The sequence below is a fragment of the Pseudorasbora parva genome, chromosome 12, assembly GCF_024679245.1.
Source record: "Pseudorasbora parva isolate DD20220531a chromosome 12, ASM2467924v1, whole genome shotgun sequence".
Classification (NCBI taxonomy): domain Eukaryota; kingdom Metazoa; phylum Chordata; class Actinopteri; order Cypriniformes; family Gobionidae; genus Pseudorasbora; species Pseudorasbora parva.
The window spans coordinates 39,971,109-39,993,241 of NC_090183.1; the positions used below are offsets into that span (position 1 = coordinate 39,971,109).

Consider the following 22,133-nt stretch of genomic DNA (forward strand, 5'->3'; position numbering starts at 1 on the left):
AAACATGCAATAATTAAATATGTTAAATAACACAAATATACGTCATGTATTTAATCTCACTTTATTAATCTTTGTCTTTGCTGCTGTCCATTTTTTATTGCTAAAGTAAGTGTCAAACTTTCTTCTTCTGCGACCTATTCTTCTGCAATGCAGAATAGCAGTACAGCCCAAAGGTTTGTTTGAGCTGCGCTCTCTACTATACAAGCATGAATTTGCATTTTCTTCAGCCTGACGCAGTTAACATTTTCACATTCAGCACCACGTAATTTAAATAGTAAATGGACTCGCGCGCCATGGCCATGCTGGTCTGAAAACAAGGTGTGTTTAGGCACATTGTTGGCGCGTTGCTTTTTTGAGGCAACTGAAAACGACTGCGCCATTGACCAACAACAACTTGCTCTAAAGTCAATAGTGCAGTATTTTTTGTGTTATTTAAAGGATGTAATAGGCGGGTGCACAACACGCATACTCTTGGTTTATTACACACACAGGGACATGCAGCAGCACACAAACATTTTTAAATATTAAAGATAAAAGGATTCCTCTCTGGAGAAGCGTTTAGTCTTTCCACTCGCAAATTCCGCCATGTGAATAGCAACTGGCTTTTAAAGGAAAAGGGAGATGAGACTCTGATTGGTTTATTGCACATTATGCCAAAAACAAACCCATGACTCATTAAGAAAACAGGCACAACCCTTTTGGACCATGTGCCATGATCGCTGATAACAATTTTTCTATCGTTAAACTAGCAGAAGTGGATTCGGACACACCCTAAGTGCACTTGCCTCGTGCGCTTCATCCCATGTGCTCAGATCGTTAAAATAGTAACCATGGTGTGAAAGGGCCTTTACATTTGCAAAAAAATATAACTTTTTTTGTTACTAAAAAATAAACAAGCAAGCAAAAAGTACCAAAAACAAAAAAAACACTTTTTCCAACACTGGTCAAAAATAATTTTAAGATAACAGCATTTTTTAGTGTAAGGAAAATTGTATTGTTTTTACTCCAAATGAAGCTCAATTAATTATATATAATAATTATAAATTATTAAAGCACAGCTAGTCTATAAATTAATTATCCTTCAGACAAAAACTGAAATTCTCAAAGCCCAGCGGAACTCTATAAATGTGCATATACATGCAAACTTTCACAATATTAAAGCTGGATTTACTTTTACACACACATTATATCCACCTGCATGTGGCTATTTACCTCACATAACTTTTAAAGTCCCTCGTTCTCTCTCTTTGCACACGAGTCATGGGAATGTGTATGAGGCCCTACATTACAGCAGTGCCTATGGTATTGTTCTTTCTGCATGAATAGCCTCTAGCTACAGGAATTAATTTAATCCTCCCTTTTCACGTGTTTCAGCATCAATGGGCAATACTAGCCAGCTAAGGAAACATTGAGTCCTCAAACCCAGAATCAAAACCAACTACTGTATATGCTAGAACTTCTATCAATTGTATTGGCTAAGTGCAAACTGTTTTAGGCCATGCATTAATGAAGTCTCCATTCATTATAAGTGCGTTAAAAAAAAGGATCAGTACTTTCTTCAAAGTCAGAAGAAAGTCACTCATGTGGGTTTGAAATGGTATGTAAATCATGACTTTTAGATGAATTAATCGAACTTTGCGGCGATTCTTTAATATATGTATATACTCCAGAGACTTTGAGTTTAACTCACCTTAAGTGAAAAACCTAAACCTCTGACTGAGCAAAGTATGTCATCTAAAACAGGCTGAGTCAATGTCACGCTGGAGATCAGAGGTGCAGCAAGAAGACAATTACATGCATGGGTTCCTCAGATGAGGAGAGCGACATATTCAGGCTGCTCATTATCATGTCAGCGTGCGGCTCTAGACGCTCCTGGATGCTTTTCTCCCTCGCTCTGCTGGTACCACTGGTGTCCCAGAGCGAAGGAGGTTGTCAGGATACGGGACTGTGTTGCTTTGGACAAAACCAGTCATGTATTACTGAAGACTGGAGGAAAGATCGCTCCTATGGGGGATGTTACTGCGACCAGGCATGCAAGACGACATTGGACTGTTGTCACGACTATGACCTTGCTTGTCCAGGTTTCTAGAATTTCATATTTTTCAGATGCTTTGTATTAAAATGATAAAACCGATTCGGGATACTAGGCCGTGTCTGTACTGGAGGCCAGATTTTATCCACAGCTTCTTGAACACTTTTTTTTTTAACATCAAGGTTTAAATTTTTTATATGAATATAAAATATTGTGTACAATATAGTTAATATATTTTTTATACATTATATATAGCTACCGCTCAGAAGCTCGGTAAACATTTTAAAGTCTCATACTCACAGAGGCTGCATTTCTTTGTTTAAAAAAAATATATAAAAAGAAATGTTTTCTTTTTTAATATATCTTCAAATTAAAAAAATGTCCCCCTGCTATGACAGATTTTCAGCATCGTTACTCCAGTCTTCAGTGTCGCGTGATCCTTCAGAAATCTTTCTGATATGATGATTTGCTGCTCAAGAAACATTTTATGTCATTGTCAATGTTGAAAAGTTGATGCTTTGTGGATGATTCTTTTGACTCTTTTATTTGAAATAGAAGTCTTAGTTTAAATATCTTTACTGTCATTTTTGATCGATTCAATTTATTTTTGTTAATGTCTTCAAAAAACAAAATTTTGTACTGACCTCAGAGTATCCAATTTCCAAATCAAACTATCCATTCTTCTTGTTATTTACCTATAGCGGCTAATAAATAAGAAGTCTTGCACATCGTGAAATAGAGAGGATGTTCTTCAGATTTTTCTGGGTGGGTTTTCCGTCACCATTTTGCTTTATGTTACAAATTCTTAAATGTTTAGGTTGTTAAAAAGTTTTGGGAAACTTGTCACTGTAGTACTTTACAGATGTTTCTGCTTTTTTATTATTTAAAACACTGGAGGATTGGAAAAAGCTTTCAAACATCTTTTAGTGCAGATTGTTTTGTGATCCTGTCACAATGCAGTGTGTGATGGTTCAGTTAAAAACTACTCTGGAGACAGTAAAACTCATTTCTCATGCAAAGAAGCATTAAAGGCACATCAACAACAACAGCCTGCTTAGATTTAGGTTTCAGAGGGAGGGTGGGAAAAGGTCATCCTAGCTAACAGGGAACATTCTCAGAACTTTGGCTAACGTTCTAGGAAAAGTTCTCTTAAATTTATGAACAAATGTTTTTTTCCGGTAACATTAATAGAATGCTTGTTGTAAGTTGTTGTAATGATCATAAAAATAAAGTTTTTACCACATTTTACCCAGAAACATTACAAACGTTAGCATTACAAGAAGTTGGATGACATTTGTCTAACATTTGTTAAATGTTACTACTCGTTTCAGAATGTTCAGAGAACATTCAAAAGTAATGTTCCCGTAATGTTTGCAAAATTATAAAATGCGATGTTTCCACTGTAAAAAAAACCTCAGTCTGATTTTTTTTTTTTAAGTACAATCGACTTGGATGTTTAATTTCAACTTAGATAATGTTAAACTGATTTTTTTTTTAAATTGTTAGATCTTGTATAATTTATAAAAAAAGTTTAACATTTCTTAACTTATGAGTTAAAACAATCTAAAAACACATGTTGTCATAACTTATTGAACATGTTTTTTTTTTACAGTGTAGGCATTTTGAACGTTTACCGAACACTGAGAAATATAATTTTTACAACTTAATTGGATCATTAGCAAAAGTTCTTGGGAGGTATATTTTTTTAGCTACACTGTAAAAAAAGTGTTGGTTTCTGTTGGTTTAACTTAAAAAAACTAATTAACCTGGTTGCCTTAAAATTTTGAGTTTATTGAAATAAAAAATTTGAGTTGATACAATGAAGGAAATTTGTTTAATAAATAGAAACTCAAAATTTATTGTATCTGAACCACATAAAAATGTTGATAAATCATGAAAATAGCACTATTTGCCATGTTTCACTGCGTCATCAGAAATAACACACACAATTACCCAATATGCTTACAAAATCTTTTAATAATATTTTAATAAAGGTTGTCGAATCTCAAAAAATGTTCATTGTATTAACTCAAAATTTTAAGGCAACCAGGTAACTTTTTTCTAAATAATTTTTTACAGTGTAGGATTAAAACATTTTTCGGGACAACCCCCCTTGTTGGCTTCAGGGGCCCTTTATTAACCCCTCGGAGCCATGTGGCGTATGTTTATAATGGGTGGATGCACTTTTTTGAGCTTTAAACTCAATGGACCCCATCACTGCCATTATAAAGCTTGGAAGCATCAGGCTATTTATTAGTATAATTTGATTGTGTTCATCAGAAAGAAGAAAGTCATATACACCTAGGATGGCTTGAGGGTAAATCATGGGCTAATTATAATTTTAAAGTGAACTACTCTTTATAAGAATATATTTTTTGTTAGCTGAGAAACTGACTCATCCACACTCTGTGTGTGTGTGTTTCAGCTGTGTCCTGTGTGGTGAGCGAATGGAGTGTGTGGTCTGGCTGTCTGGAGCCGTGCAAACCCACACTTCGCACCAGGTGGAGGCAGGTGATTCAGGAAGCACGTAATGGAGGCGAACCCTGTCCCTCTCTACATCAGGCCGCAGGCTGCGCGGAATACCATGATCAGCACGGTCCCTGCCTGCAATCACTGGGTATGGTCATCTGTAGCTCTGTGAAACATCCATCCTTCAACGCAAATGTCAAATTTAATAATCAACAGTAGATAATATCTTAGGTCGGAGGTCAACCCATTAGATCCATAATGAAAGCAACTGGAAGTCACATCAATGTACTTAAAAGGATTTATACAGCCATTATTTTTCCATTGAGTTGTTGTTCTTGGATGGACTTCACAGTACACATTACATCCCATTCATCTAGAATATTTATTTTGTATAATCGCATTATCTGTTTCTGACTGTAATCAAATGATGAACCATAATCATCATCGTCAGTTCGTATGCTCTAAGCAATGCCACATATTACCCTGACCAGCCATATAGTGCATGAATGAAAATGAGTTGTACCTTCTTATGAGACTGCAGGTGAAGTATGAGGGCACATATGCATTCAAATCTCTCCTCCATAATCTTTGTCTCATTATTTTACAGTCCCAGCTCTCATCACCACGGGTGGCTATGGAAATGCACGAAAAAAGAGGGAGATTTTTGACAATATCACAGGGTAAGATCTGACAGTAATACTAAATTGTAACAAGAATTTGCGTGGTGGTCTACTGTACGTTTTATATAAAAAATATCATAAACCACCACTATAAAAGTACACATACTCTAGCTATATCATATTTGTAGCCATACCATTGTAGAACCTTTTCTTTGATAAGTACAGTAAGGTTGGGAACGGTAAGATTTTAAAATGTTTTTGAAAGTCTCATGCTCACAAAGTCTGTATTTATTTGATCAAGTTAAAACAGTAATGTTGTGAAATATTATTACAGTTTATGTTTTCTATTTGAATACATTTTAAAATGTAATTTATTCTTTTAATGTCAAGGCTGAACTTTCTGTCACATGATCCTTCAGTATTGCATCCTTGCTGAATGAAAATATCCAATTAAAAAAAACAACAACGTTGTTTGTATATATAGTGTGTGTAAGTAACTTTCGTGTACTTCTCAGGTACTGTGTGGAGTTTGAACTCACGTCCTTGACGGCGGGTTGTCAACACAGCTTCAGTCCACACACGCGTTGGATGCGGTACCTGAAGGAGGGGCATCAGGTGTGTGTGGAGTGTCAGCCACCAGCACTGGCCCAGGGCCAACGCTACTGCTCCGGGGACGGGGAGAACATGGGACAGGACAGGTCAGAGGAGAAACACCTGGATACATTTTTTATTTATTCTAGGCTCGACACAACTTAAAGCACAATATATTCGATTTTTGGATTAAAATATCCAAAACACTAGAACAGTGTTAAATATTTTTTTGACTTGTGTACATTATCCCAAATGTTTCTAAGAATGTTTAAATCCAGAGATATAAGCAATTTTAACCAATTTCTCCATGCGTTTCCTATCCATGACATCATACCCGCGTTACCCTCGATTTCTGGTTTTAGTTGGAAGCACTAAAGACACTTTAATATATATATGACAGATGAGCAACAGTTTGGAGACATTCATCAACAGAAAACTAATCAATAATAAATAGCTAAACACAGTTAGTCTTATTGTTTACATCTTGTTTTACTGCATGTACCATGTTTTACCATGCCTAATATCATCTAGCTTACTGCAGTGTGCAACAAGTCTCATAGTAGCAGCCGAACAAATGCACAGAGTAGCATTACAACATAACTTTCAGTACACTCAAATGTATATAACATGATAAAACAGTGCTGCGTTACTACACATACGCATGAGCGGAAGAAGCGGATGCGCTCGTCTGCGGCAGAATAAAGGGTCATTGAAATTAAGGCGTCATCAAGCTACGCCTTTGTTTTGAATGAGCGACCTCTAGTGGCGAAAAATTACATCATGTGGCTTTAAGCACAACAATAGAGACGCACCCCATAGTTTGTCCCCTGAATTCACAGATAAACCCCAGACTAAAATGTATTTTTAACTTGCACTGGCATATCCTAAAATATTTTTTTTCAAGATACACACTTGTATTTTTTTCCCCAAGGCATGTTTATAATATATTTGAATGTCCTAATTGAACTAAGGCCTAATCCTGGCAATCTCTCTGTGAAACCGGGCCTACAACAAACAATAGTTACTGGAATAAATGTTAAAATACACTTTATTTTAAAAGTATAGCCACGAGATTAGAGTGATCAAATAAATCTTCTCATAGAAAAAAAAACATCCACAGGAATTACCAGAAGCAAATATAACTGCAAATGGAGAATTTAGTCAACTATACAAATCAAAGAACACACAATTTTGAATGGAAGAATTAATATACATATTCAAAAGTTTGCATTCGGTACTTTTTAAATGTTTTTTTAAAAGTCATTTATGCTCACTAAAGCTGCATTTTTAAATTACAGTAATACTGTAATATTGTGAAATATTATTATAATAGCTGTTTTCTGTTTTAATATACTTTAAAATATAATTTATTCCTGTAATGACAGCATTTATTTAATATTTTAAAATATTAAAAATATTTAAATTAAATATGTTGTAACATTATAAAGGTGATGATACACAGGGCAATTTTTGAGCAATGTTGCTTGGGATAATTTGATGCATCCGTGCTGAATAAAAAGCTGTACATTTATTACTTGAGCTGTAAAGTTCTAACTGTAAATCATTGTGTGATCCATAGCAAATAAAAAAAAATACCAGATATAATGAAAAGCTAAAACTCTAGTCTTGAGACTAGATCTCGGCCACTAGAGGGAACCATGAGACATCTTTAAATAAGCGCTTGTGTATAAAACATCCTGCACTGGTTAAACCGGCGTGTGTACTCATTTGGAGCACTCTAGAGCCTTGTTATGCATTTTTAATAAAAAGAGAGCAATTGCCTATTTAATCTAGTCTACATTTAAAACCCTAATGATGCTGGGGTCTTTTATTGACTGTTTTTGTATAGTATTTCTAACCAACATATAAAAAGCCAGTCTTATCCATTAGGTAGGGTTGAAACTCTTAACCTAGCTCAAGGACATCCGCCAGAGCGATACCCCGTCATTCTATCTGTCTTCCTCTATCATCTCTTTCCATCACATTCTCGCTCTCTCACTCTCAGGAGGCTGTCTCTGCAGTGGCAGGCCGTGGGGAATTCTCAGTGCAGAGGGGTGTGGAGACGAGTCCGTCGACGAGACGCCTGCTCCTGTCCCACTGTACACAGTTTTCTCTTCATCTAACTTACACTTCAACCGGGTCATGAAACTTCACACGGCAGAATGTGCACTGAGCATTTGGACAACTAAGACTGTTGTTTACAGTACATTATTCAATATCAGTTACAGATAATTCACACCTATGTGCTTACGCCCATTATATTATGATTAAGTAGAAATGATGCATTATAAGAAGTAATTCTCAAATGCATTAATTCATTTTTTTTAAAGTGTGAGTCAAGTTTCCAAATGATTCATGTGCATAAACTCTAATGACAACACAGAATAATAGGTAAAATTAATCATCTGTATCATTTATTTGATTTCCAGCCAACCAAGGGGGGGAGGGGGGTATCTCATCTTCATACTGCAAAGAAATCTAAAGATTTCAGGACATTTTGACACATTTTTGGCTCTTTTTCCTATATAAGACAAGGAATTGGCTTTTCTTCACATACAGAACAAGTTACAGCTTCAGAGGTACGACATGCATTAAACAACATAACACACGTACAGAAACAACGGCATAGAAAGTCGACAGGTAGAAAGATTACAAAACAAACAGCCTTTAGACCTACAAACAACATTGTAGAAGATTTAGGGGAAGGGAGGGATTGTAAACAGTGCTCTCTTTTTTATTTCCCTGGAAATTCTATATGGATGTTTACGGTCATTTCTTTTCATCATGAAATGCTTTCTAAATCTCATTCTTCTAGTTACCACTGTTATTGTACAATTTCATAAGAAAACAACAAAAGTCTAATAAACAAAAGATGTTACTTATTTGTGCTTTCTGGTTTAAATGAACTACACAAATTATTACAAACCCTCTCATAAATAAACTGACATAAGTCAAAGTGCCCATTATATAAGTCATACTGTAAACCTACCATAAACATAAAACATTAAAAAATAATCATTCTCAGACAGCCTCCGTGTTGATGCTGGAAGCATCATCAGGTAGTCACAGCTTGACATGTTTGTGAGGAAATTTTAATAACACTTAATTTGAAGAATTGTATAAACGTACCGTGATGAATTAACCTGCGCTGTCGTGTGGGTGGGTAATTTTAAGACAGAACACCTTTAATGCCATCAAACCTTCCAATAAGACACTGACATTGTACTCAAATTACTGATTGTCATCACTGTTTTTAGACTGGAGTCAAAAAAATATCCCCAAAATAATCACCCATATATAATGCTTCTAATCTTTGTTAATACTCTAAGCACACTGCAAGTGTTCCCCGTGGGGCAGTACAAAATGATATCTGCAGAAAAACAGTATCGGCAATAAAACATCATATGCTAATCTCTGACTTCTCTGAAATCAATAGAAAATGCAAATTAAATCTATTTCAAGTGCCAGTAAGATTTTGTGCATTCAGAATTTTTTTACATGACAAATTAAGCACACATTTTATCAAATATATTAAGAAATATTAATGCAATTTATAATAATAGCTTTATATTATAATATACTTTAAAATATTATTTATTCCTGTGATCAAAGCTGAATTTTCAGTATTATTCCTCCAGTCTTCACCGTCACATGATCCTTCAGAAAGCGTTCTGATATGATGATTTATTATCAATGTTGGAAACAGTTGTGTAATATTTTTTATAACCTGGGATACTTTTTTTGAGGATTCTTTGATGAATAAAAAGTTAACTAAAAAAACAGCATTTATTTAACATAGAAATCTTTTTGTAACAATGTACGCTACGGTTCAAAAGTTTGGGGTCAGTAATTTTTTTTTTTTTTTTTGTCGAAAGAAATTTATACTTTTATTCTGCATGGATGTGTTAAATTGATAAATTGTTATAGTAAAGATTTATATTGTTAGAAAAAGTTTATATTTTGAATAAATGCTGGTCTTTTATCTAATCTGCCGCGAGTGTCAACTCTCAATACACGTCTGAGCTGGAAAAACCAAACTCTGGTCAGGCCAATCACATTGTGTATAGAGTCGGTGGGCGGGGCTTAACATAATGACGGCCGAGTTGTGCTTGCGTGCTTCTAGTAAACACAGAAACTGACGAACGGCGGTCTTTCAAATCAGCTTTGACCGTGACTAGAAGACTTGGAGTTAAGCTTTTCTCTGAGAAAAGAACAAAGAACGGCACTGAAGTCATTCTTAAAAAGGGAAGATGTGTTCGGAGTTTTGCCGACCGGATACAGCAAAAGTTTAATCGTCAAGTAGCTCCTCTTCACCTTCATTGCTCTGGTTGGTGTAGCGCTATCCTATCGCGTGCAGAGGGAGTTTGAAAGACAACCGTTTATCCCGCCCCTCAGATTGAGCCGTCACTGGTGAGTTTCCAGACCAAACATCTTGATGTGGGTCTGCCTTGTCAGGCTAGGTCTTTTAAACTTTTTGTCCATCAATAAATCCTAAAAAAAAAAAAAATCACAGATTCCTAAAGCCATTATTAACATTGATAATAACTGAGCATCAAATCGTCATATTAGAATGATTTCTGAAAGATCATGTGACACTGAAGACTGGAGAAATGGCTGATGAAGTTCAGCTTTGCACCACAGAAGTCAAATATATTTGGAAGTATATTAAAATAGAAAACCATTATTATGTAATACTTCAAAATATTACTGTTTTTTCTGTATTTTTGAATAAACAAATGCAGGCTTGATGAGCGTAAGTGACTTCTTTCAAAAACATTAAAAATAGTAATGCTTTAAACTTTTGACTGGAACTGTTTATGGGGAAAACATGCTTAATATGATTTTAAAGAAAATATTATTTTCTTTTGAATTTCGGGTCAAATATCCCAGACATTTCTTTGTGAGATTGACGCATGGATCATTACAAAAACAAACAAACAGAACAGAACAAGGGAAAAAAACAGGGTTGACATTGACCTCAGGGCACAGCCTTACACAGATACAGCAAAGAGAGTTTTGAATGGCTTCAGTAAGGTCACATTTTAGTGATAATGTTCTCTCCTTATGAATCTACTGAATGAATAGGTTATTGAATATGGATCGTACACCCGACAGATCATGGATATTATATAATATCCACATAAAAGACCAAAAGTGGAGCAAGGGACCTTAGTACTCAGAAAGCAGCTTCCTCTTCACATCATTACAGTAAGCAGTACATATCGTCGCATTCATAAATTATTCTGTATAGAGGAGAGAGGGAAGATCCCTCTCACTTGCAGTTTTTCCTCTCCTCCCATACACACCCTCCTCCTGCTCTCTCGCAGAAAATTGGTATTCCGTTCACACCTCACTTCAACTCAGCTAAAATCGTTGAGACGGGGATGGAAGCATACACACTCACAAGTCTCAGGAGAGGCAGAGTTTCCCGCCATCATCTTTGTACTCTCCAGATAACATGCGCGCACACACACACACACATACATATCCTTAGAGATGAGTATATTCTGACAATGTGATTTTAATGATGGTATTTGTTGACACAGATGCAATTGAGTATGTTTTTTTTATTTTTTTTTATTCAGCCCTCTATCCCGGTTTTCAAATTCAATGTGAGCGCTAGAAGGGAGGGCTTGTGGTCACCATGGAAACTGGAAATAGTCATCTTCAGGACAGTCTAAATACCTGCGAATACATGCTGGACTACGTGTATATGTTTGGTTACAAATTGGGTGAGGATGGCTGCTTTGGAGATAAGGATCAAATATTTCAAGGATATCTCGTTTGTGCAGTGTGAAGAGATTGTATCAAATTTGGAGATAAACATGGCCATGCATTACATACTTTTATACAGAGCTCTCTATCAAAAAGGATAAATGTTTAGGATTAAGTGGTGGTCATCTTGGTCACATGTTAGTATGTTGAGTCTGAATAACAATTGCGGACACAAAAGGTCCCATAAAACCTTTTATTAAATCAAATATTTTAAAATAAACATTCTCCCAGGCAATGCAAAAGTATGAGACCATCTCCCTCATTTCATCATCTATAAAATACTTTAGAAATATATATTTATTCTTATATTCAGAAATATTTGTGTTTGAACAGCATCCACTGAAATCTTGAATTGACCTGAAGTTTTTCAGTAGTTTCTTTGTCAGATTTATTCTAGGTTTCTGGTTATAACAGGGCGAGGTATGTGTTGTTTGTTCATTCTCAATGTTGCATCTTTTTGGGCTGCATGTGCTACGTAGTTTTAATATGAAATCATAAACATGGGCTTTTGTTAGAAAACATTACACATGTAAATGCATCTGTGGTCATTTTCTAAATAAAAAACACACTTTTTGAACTTTAAAGGCATAGTTAACTTAAAAATGAAAATTCTGCCATCATTTACTCGCCGTCATATTGTTCCAAACCTGTATGCATTTCTTTCATCTGTGGAACAAACACGCACACAAATGTTTGTTTAAGAACCACCCCCCACCCCACAAATGCACACCAGGATGTGAGGAACTAAACAATGACAGAGATTTCAGTTTTTGGTTAACTATCCTTCTTAAGCTTTGCCATACTAGAAAAAAAGATGACACATAAATTAAAATGAGGGGAGGTAAATTTAAACAGATTTTGGTCTCTTCCAATGAAACAATTGACGATTCATTCTCATACTGATGAATATGACAAGAAATATGTGCGACAGATTTCTACCGAGAATCTTCATATCTATATAAAAATAAAGTAGTATCACACAGCATGTGAACATATTTTGAATAGTGAGATTGTGTGCAGGAATGTTGGTTGTTGTATACGTGCACATTATCATACCATCAGCCCTCCCTATATCAAATCCGCTTGCACACAAACACTCATACTGTATGCAGACCCATAACTGCAGTTAAGTAAGGCCAGTTTATTAGGGGACAGGGGAGGGGTGCACTAGTAAACAGGGTATAACATGTCTCTAATGCTAATTTTTAAGGTCGGCTCTGGACAGTGGCTAGCTGACGTGGGCAGTGACAGACTGTCCCCTTTGATTTACCATACACACCTGCGCTTAAATATCGGGTCATTTTTCAGCCTCAAGCTAATTAAGCTTTAGCTTAAATCTTGTTCTTTTCACAAACAACCGTAGTCCAGATCCGGCTTTATCTGTCTTTATCTTACCCCTGCGATGCGCCAGTGCAGGCTTGTTTACAGAAGAGGCAAAAGGGCAAGAGGTGTAGGCAGTGGTACATCTTCAAGATCCTGTCTCTTAATGATGTAACATGACCACTGTTTTCCAGTGAGCTCTCCCGCATAAAGTCACCAGGGTAGGGCCCCTGGACAGATGCCTGTAAAATGATTCTCCAATGTACATTAGTCTCTGTATTCTCTAAAGTCGTTGACTGAACTTGGCCTTCTTTCCTTTCTGGAGTCCAACTCACTATCCTGAGGCCTCAGAGGCCCTTATCAAAAGCGTTGGAATGTCCCCTGTCCCCTTTGGGCCTCCGTGAGTTCTCTGAAGCCACATGGTTCTCATGGCCAACACTTGGGCTACTTCCCAGTGGGAAGAGGCAGTTCTGACCTAGCAGCCTTTGGGCAGCTTCCAAGTGGTTGGTGGCCCCCTGGTAACCGCCGAGTCGAGGCTTGGAGCTGAGGCCCCCAAGTAGGCGCTCCGATGGGTTACTCTCACGCATGTGCTCCTCGTCATCTGTGTCAGCGTCGATGTACTTGCTGATGGACGCATCATGGAAAGTGAAGACTGACGGGGTGAGTGCCTTCCTCTCGGGTGTCTTAGGTGGAGTCCTGCAGCTGGCTGTTGAATAGACTGACACCTCTGGGCTTAGGATAGAGTGGTCAGAAAGAATCGAGCTGTCAGACAGAGGACCACCAGGACTGGTCTCCCCACAATTGCGATGATTCACCCTAACCGCATGCATTTTCTGAGAGTTTATAAGTAGACCTTGTTGTCTTGAACCATCTGTGTTGAGAGGTTTAGAACAAGGTGGCGCGAGCATGGTCTCATGCTCCAGTGTGGTCTGCAGGCTTGGATTAGCACTGACTCGACCAGAGAGGCCAGAACCAGGACTGTGTGAGAACCGAGAGCTCTCTGGGAGTGACAGACCCCCTGCCGGACTGTAGGGGAATCGTAGGTTCTCTTGGAAGTCTGTTGCACAGCTGATATAACTGTCAATGCTTGACAGACTTTTCATGTCTACCACCCCTTCACGACCCCCATTCAGTGGGTCAGCTCCTTGACCTGGCAAGGCTCCCAGTTCAATTTCATCCCTTCTATGGCCTGTTCGAGATGCATTTCTGTCTTTGGTGTTTAGGTTGGGCTGCGACTGAGTCTTTGCCATCTGGTTGTACATCTCTTCTAGTTTCTGTGCATTAAGCCCCTGTGGACTAGAAGCTCTCGCCTTGCTCGGTGAGCCTTGGTCTGGGTTGAAGGAACGATTGGAACTGGTCTCTGAAGCTGCCCTCTTAGATGACCATTTCCATCGACTGGGTGAGAGATGGTTATCCTGGGTTCTCTCACCCTTGTCCATGACCACGACATCCAGAAGCTCTGCACCACGGTTAAACGCCTCTCTAACATTCATGGACACTATGCTGCCATTGCGTTTGGCTCGCTCGAGAGCCTCACGTCTCTTGATGGCCTTCTCTTGCCGTTTCTGTTCCTTGTAGAATTCGGAAAAGTTATTGACAATGATGGGAATGGGTAGGGCAATGACTAAAACTCCTGCTATGCAACAAAGCCCACCAACAATCTTACCCAGAAGTGTCTTGGGGTAAATGTCTCCATATCCCACAGTGGTCATGGTAATCGTGGCCCACCAGAAAGAGGCAGGGATGCTCTTAAACTTGGTGTCATCCTCGTCCTTCTCCGCAAAGAAAACCAGACTGGAAAAGATCATGATCCCCATTGCTAAGAAGAGGATTAGCAGGCCCAGCTCATTGTAACTCCGACGCAGTGTAAAGCCCAGTGACTGCAACCCGGTTGAATGACGTGCCAATTTAAGGATGCGCAAAATCCGCATGATTCTAAAGATTTGCACCACCCGCCGTACGTTCTGGAATTGTAGCACACTCTTGTTGGACTCTGTCAAGAATATGGTGACATAATATGGTAGGATGGCCAGCAAGTCGATGACATTAAGGGGACCCTTAAAGAATTTCCATTTGTTTGGTGAGGAAAGGAAGCGAAGAAGATATTCCATGGTGAACCAAGCGATGCACACTGCCTCCACATGGGCCAGCTGGGGATTATCAGTTGTCTGACCAAACTCGTCTGTGTCTTGTAGCTCCGGGAGGGTGTTAAGAGACAAAGCGATAGTGGAGAGCACAATGAATAGGATGGAAATGATGGCCAATATCTGAAAGACAAAAACAGCAAACAAAAAAATCCACTATTAAAGAAAAACCTTCACAGTAAGAAATACTGAGATTTGTCCAACATACTAGTAAAAACATAATAGTGGCTTGAGAAATAATTTATACTTTGTGAATTTTCCATGTAAAATAAAGACTCCTGCAGTAAAAGTCTGATGAAATGCACAAGTTTCTTCTTTCATTTTTTTGTCAGGATTAATTAAAGAGTAAGAGACAGCCAGAAGATGAGTAAGGTCTAGGTAAATCATAGTAACTGACAATAGGTTTTTTACTTTTATAGGTACTGCAGTCCAAATTCAAAATATTGGAGATTGTTGTTTCCCCGTCCTCTCCTCCTCAGACTCGACGCTCATGCGGGTTGCCAGCTTGAGGACACACAACAGGAGCGAGCACAATTGACAATGAAAGCCACACTGTACGCTAGTGATTTATCTGTCTTAATATCGTTCATAGAGATTTTTAGATGGATGCCGAGGCAACTGACAACCTGGGGTGTCAAAATACTGTTGGGTAAACTGGAGATGCGCATTGTCGCACAGACGAAAACAAAAAGCAGACATTACGACACGCAACGCACATTTCAAAGTAGGATAACTGGCTGTAGCTTTGTTTTTCTGAGAAACGAGTAGGTGAATTTATCATATTTCCTAAATATCTGCAATGGGTATCGTTAAGGTTTTAACGATATTAATACTCTTACAGATACTGCTTATCGATCTGGTACTTTAACGGGATTCTTATCAGTTCTCTACAGAAAAATTAAGAACATAATTAACATTGCTTTATAATCTTTAAAGGAGGGATGAAATGCTGTTTCATACATACTGCGCTTTTTACACTGTTAAAGACTTAGATTCCCATCCTAAACATAGACAAAGTTTTAAAAACTAAGTTGGACGTTTGATGGAGTATTTCTGTGTCAAAATACTCCTTCTGGTTTCTCACAAGTTTTAGAGAGTTTTTTGCGAGTATGGGTCGGCTTGACGTCAACAGGGCGAAATGTCCTTGTATGGGCCGTACGGGGTCTTCTCCCGGAAGGGTGCGCACGCACGAGCAACCAGACAAGAGAACAAAAAAACACTGCTCTCAAGGTGCAGATCCACTTGTCCGTGCAACACTTCTGTCGTGCCGTGCTCCACTTTATTCTTTCTTTCTTTTATAAATATAATAAAACAAAAGACTTTTCGGAGATATGAAGGATGCAATACTACTCTATAGGTACTCAAGATTGACTGAAACTCAGTGTTTCAACCCCCCCCCCCCCCCCCGACCTCTTAACCTGCGGCCTTATTTTTGTAGAATTTTCTGAAAACGACATACCCAAATAAAAAGATCTGCAGCTCTTAAACCCTATGGTCTAAATTCATAAATCTGGTCTTATTTTAAACTAGACCCTTGAAATATTGTTACACAAGAGTCATAATAACTCAAAATAGTATAGGAACAAAGTAAAACAAGGGGAAATATGCATGTAAGTGACTTTTCTTTTCTTTCTTTTTTTAGAAAAAAAAGAAAAGAGATTTTAATATAAATGGCCTGAAAATAGCCTAAATATAAAGCTGAATGTCTGATCCTGATTCAAATTTGAGGATGATTCTCTCAAAAGTGTAGCTTCTGTAAGCTTTTATGTAAAAAACAAAAAGAAAGGACACTTAGGCGTCCTTTCAAAAAGGCCATTTATATCAGAATATTTGTAATTGACTAGCAACAATGTAACTCATGGCTTAATATTATTGCTTCTAGAAACGGCTGGCAATATAGAATTCACAATATAACGTTTATGTAGCGATAATAAATAGTAAGTGTATTTTCTTCATTGCAGTACCGACAGCAGAACCGATAGTGTCTGAGCTTATCGATACTGCAGTCTTTCGTAATTTAGCACTGGGGCTCGTTTAATACAGGGTTTCGGTACCCAGCCTTACATATTATGGTATTTTTATGCTTTAGTAAAGTTGAAAAACGTACATACAGCACCTTTAAACATCTCAAAGAACAACAATGTTCAGTACAATAAAAAAAAGGCTACGAGGCTTTCATACCATATTATTCAGTAAGAAAGGCAATTGTCAGAGAAATTATCAACACAAGACAAGACAACAGTTGCAGAGCAGAGATGAGAAAAACTTCTCAAAAAACTCATGTCAAAAACCTGGAATAACTCTTGGGCTATAAGCAAAAAATATAAGTTTTGGGAGTATAAATCTAATCATTTGTGATTTCACCTATTAGTCAAGGGGAAATTGGCCACCTACAGCCAATCTGTTGTTGTGATAATTGAATTATGTGGCATAACTGTATTAGGAACCTCTAACTTCATCCTCTATCCCCTATTTTTGCCTGCTTATCTCTCTTTGTCCGTATTATCAAATGATTCACCTTCATATGAATAGTATGGAAAATCATTTGTGACTCATTGCATTTGTAGGTGTTTCTCTGTGTATTAATGTGTCGAAGAAGATATGATACCCTCCAGTCACGTGAGTCATGAGGGTAAGTTTGAAGCTGTAATAAGATTAAAAACATCCCATAACCTATAAACAGCAAAGATTAGCCTTTTATAAGCTTGCCAAAGCTTCAGCAGCATTATTTCCACGCCGTTATCAGCAACCACAATCTCTACTAAGTAAAGTCACACTGGATCTTCCATCTCCCTTCTGTTTTATCCTCACTGTCTAATAAGAGGCCATAATATTGGCTGGATGTTTGTGATGTCAATATACATTCTATTGTATTCCATTCTAAGATACTGTATAAAGTTTTTGTATTTGTCCAAAGCAGTCTTTAAAAAACAAAACGCTAGAATATAACATGAGAATTCCCTAAAGAAATATGACAAATGAGATGTCTTTAATGGGCCTATTTTAGTTTTTATTCTAGAGAGCAATGTCATGTTGTTTCCTATAGATTTCAGACAAGATCTCAACATTTTGTGACATTTGTAACATATTTTTTTACAGTAAAAATTCAGAGACTTCAATTTAGCTTCAATTAAATTCTCATCCAAATGAAGACAAATTGAATACCTAAAGAAACATAACTGACTCCATTACATCTGAGCTATAAAAGAGCAACCTCTGAGCAACCACCATTTACTACAGCTCTGAGTGATTTTGAACCCTGAAGGTAAGAGAGAATCTTTTCTAGGTCATTTTCTTGGCTTTTTATGGCAAATATGTTTGCACGTATGCATTTTAAAGTATACTTAATGTAAAAAAGTGAAAGGGGCAACTAAAAAAAGAGTCCACTTTAGTGACAATGAATGTTAAATGGGAACTACATTTGAAATGGGTTCAGCACATATTCTCTGCACAATCAATTGAGCCATTGACCAAGTGATAATCCGTTAATAATGTCTGTACACACTCAAGCTGAGGAAGGCATAACAGGGTCAACTCCCTGCGTAGAGATGCTAAGGAAGCACAGGGAGATATCCCAGCCTTTCTGCCTTATCTCAGGTGAGCAGCTCATTATCACATCCATTGGGGTGTTTCTATAATCATGTACGAATTATGCTCTCCTGAGATGCAGCAAATATAATCAAAACAAATATGCATACAAACAAGGCTCCCATCCCATAAAGAGCCATTTAAAAAGAAAAATCAATACACAATATACAATATGTGATGTAAATATCGACTGCCTTATGAAGAATGACCAAATATTTTTTTAATATTTGTGTTCACCTCTCTCAAATATCGAATATGAGAGTGGGTACCATGAAGCTAGTTTATTACGTTATTTAAAATATATAAATGTATCCAGAAAATGGAAAAACGTACACAAAGCCATGTACACACTGCATCTAAATGTGACTCGCTATTCTTTTGAGCGTTTTCTTTTTGTAACAGTGATCCATGATCAGGTTGTGCCACCTGCAGTGACGTCATTCTCTTTTGGACGCCAACAGCTCGTCTGAAGCGCTATAACAATCACAGAAACGGGTAGAGAGCAAGTGTGGTTTAAAAGCTATAGTAAATGCATAAACACAGTAAGCATTACTTTACCATACTCAAAGAATCGTGATATTATTTTTGACTTGTTGTTGGTTAAATCCAAGTCAGTGGTGTGTAACCAACATGAAGGAAGCCATGTTATTTTCATGTGAGAAAAGAACCACCTCCATGTTTTTATTTTTACACAAGGTAACATAGTTGACAAAAAATAAATAAATGAAAGAGTAATTAAATGATTTTGCTTGTAACTTAAATGGATGTTATTTTAAAAATGTAAAACATTACATATACTGTATAAATACAATTAAAACATACAATGTAAATAGTTTAAATGTACCCCCCCCCCCAGACAAAGAGACCCTTACTGTGCCAGTGAGACTTTTTTAATGTTTTTGAGACTATGCACTCATTTCTCATTATATAGTCTGTTATTTATCACTATAAGTAAATATAAGCCTGAATAACCCATTCGCTGTGCAGATGTTTCTGTTACTCTTCAGTGAAAACTCCTCCTTTGACCTTGACCACTGACATTCAACCACTGCTGCAGAATTGTCATGGCAACCTTCTTCAAGCTCGGTAGGAGGCAGTCACATGAAGAGGTTTGTTTGAAAAGTGTAGAAGTCTCTGTCCCTCTTATCATCAGCATCAACACCAAGCTAGACTGGTTGCTATTTACAAACACACAGTATAAAGGGTACAGTATAAGTTCTTATTTTAAGGTCATGGATTTGCCTTTCAATAGCTTTAATAATCTGTGCTGTTTCCTTTTTTATTTTTGGCCTTCAACTCTTTCCCTGCCATTGATGGAATTTTCTGCCATTTATGACTCAATGCCTCCCTGCCATCAGAAATTTCCCCCTCATTGAGACTACCCCTATCGGAATCAAAGAATACAGAAACTCCCAATCAAAACACAGGTAAAAATAAGCAGAAACAATCAATTAAAGCATTGCTTATGCACAAAATAACATGATCATCAAACATTAAGCAGCATATAAATCAAAACCGTCTAATGTTACTGAATTAAATGTTGACCCAGGACGAGTTAAAGGACTGAAGCTTTAGGGGTGTTGATGGACTCCATCTATGTTTTGGTCATTGTTTTGAATCTTTCACCAAAATGCAATTCTCTCAGCTTTTTGTTAAAAAAAGTTACCTTTTTAATTTGTATTAAACTTACCAACATTCAAGTGTTGATAAAAATAATACATGAAGCTAGAATAAACATATTTTATTGGTTTGTTTTAAATTTTAAAGGCTCCTAATTTTGTTTTGGAGATCTCCTACAACAGGTTTTCATGCATCAAAGGTTAACATCACATTTTTCAATGATTCTTAAATGACTCGACGGATGTATCCGTCTCTCTAAATCCCTCCTTTTCAGTTTCACAAGCTACTCTGCTCTGATTGGCCAGATGGCACAGTCTGTTGTCTTGATTGGTGCAGGTTTCGAAAGCTAAACGGCCATTACCATAACTGAACTTCAGCTCCGTCAGGAGGCTTCCTAAAGTTCAGCGATTATACACACTGTAAAGAAAGTAACCATGACGTTGATTTTACCATATCAATCCAAGCACGAGCCCGATGATGAAACATTGGAAGAACTAGTTATTCAACCTGGGAAATAGTGGCCCAAAGCTGATTACCAAAAGTATTTCAGTAAGGCCCCGATCACACAGAACGTGTTTTTGCAGCGAGAGGCGCCTTTTTTGAATGGATTTTGGTTGGCAGAGAGCGTTATGTGCTCCAGACGCATCGTGTTTTAACCGCCTGCTGCACCTTGCATTTTAGAAGGAGTGCTCTGAGCACATGAGTGGAAAAGCGCTCAACGTCATCGTTTTTTTTTCTATTGTCCAATCAAATGACTGGAGAGGTGGTCTTCAGTTGTGGTGACCGTTACCTTAATTAGACTGACGGGACATCTGTCAGGAGTTAGCAACATAGCAACCTAGCAACATAAAAATAAAAAAACCTGCAGCGCACTGCTTTTTTTATAAATTAAAAAACGGCAACCAAAAAAGATAGTACAGTGCACCTCGTGTTTTCGAACCTGAAAAACGCGTTCTGTGTGATCGGGGCCTAAGACAGTAATAATGTGAGTTAGCCACAAACGTACACAATATGAAACACAAAACTACGTATTTTGAACATATGATCAATAATCAATAATTATTCATACTTACAGGTTGGCAATACCTGTTAGGCCACGGCTTCTATAACAATATATCCTGTTGACGTCAGTGGTTGATTTTGACTGTAAATGGCTATCACAATCACTAACTAAATGAAGTACATTTCTGCTATCGACTTGAATTATAGCAAATAATACAACATGAGGAGAGTTGTGATATTACTTTTACAGCCCATCTAACAGATGATAATTCAGGTAAACAATTATTTGGACCTTCCCTGAAGGATGGACTCAAGCCATATCCAGAATCAAGAATCGTATTGACTTGGGCTAGTAAGCAACCATTCAGAAACATCCTAGCATCTAGATAGCAATGCTTTTGCAACCGCTCACAATTAACTGGTATCATGGCTGGGAGTTTTGCTTCTAGATAGTTTAATTTCATAATTTACATCATTCACATGAATGTGAACAATCATTAAAATAGTAAGATAAATATGAGAAGCCAGACAGACCCAGACTTGTGGGTTGATGTTAGGGGAGAGGGAGAGATGAGCTTCTGATAGTGTTTCCGAACACGCCTTCACATCCCTCTGAAAGTGACATGGTCGCCATGGTTACCAGAAGAGACAACGTCTTCCACATTTTCCACCAAATGATGCCATGACAAAGCACTCAAAAACATGGACACATTCTCCTGAATATCGATGTGAAATGAGTACAGATCGTTTACGAATTGTTCAGTTTTTAGCACTGCCCTTGAAGAAATGTCCTCGTCTTCTGTTTGTCTCTTGAAACAGCTCTGACCTGATGCTGGAAGACAAGCATCAGGTCAGCTGTATCTGTAAAGCCCTTGAGATACAGAGGCAACAGCTGTGTCCTCGTGCGCTGTGCACACACAGACACAGAGCTAGATGACCTGACGACTGGTCCTTGGCAGAGCCCTATTTTTT

At 37.5% G+C, this 22,133-nt stretch overlaps 2 protein-coding genes across 2 annotated transcripts in view; one reads left to right on the plus strand and one right to left on the minus strand.

The window, feature by feature from the left end:
• Nucleotides 1-1,798: 1,798 nt before the first annotated feature.
• Nucleotides 1,799-7,966, plus strand: si:dkey-7k24.5 (somatomedin-B and thrombospondin type-1 domain-containing protein). The gene is made up of 5 exons (XM_067460278.1): nt 1,799-2,081; nt 4,458-4,649; nt 5,109-5,181; nt 5,637-5,819; nt 7,718-7,966. Exons 1-5 carry the CDS (start codon nt 1,799-1,801, stop codon nt 7,833-7,835), a joined length of 849 nt encoding a protein of 282 aa, XP_067316379.1. The 3' UTR covers nt 7,836-7,966.
• Nucleotides 7,967-8,104: 138 nt separating this feature from the next.
• The window catches only part of kcnb1 (potassium voltage-gated channel, Shab-related subfamily, member 1), a 37,851-nt gene continuing 23,822 nt past the window's right edge, over nt 8,105-22,133 (minus strand). Inside the window, exon 3 of the mRNA XM_067460272.1 lies at nt 8,105-15,074. Within this exon, the coding sequence (XP_067316373.1) occupies nt 13,155-15,074 (1,920 nt within the window). The 3' untranslated portion in view covers nt 8,105-13,154. The remainder of the gene's footprint in view (nt 15,075-22,133) is intronic.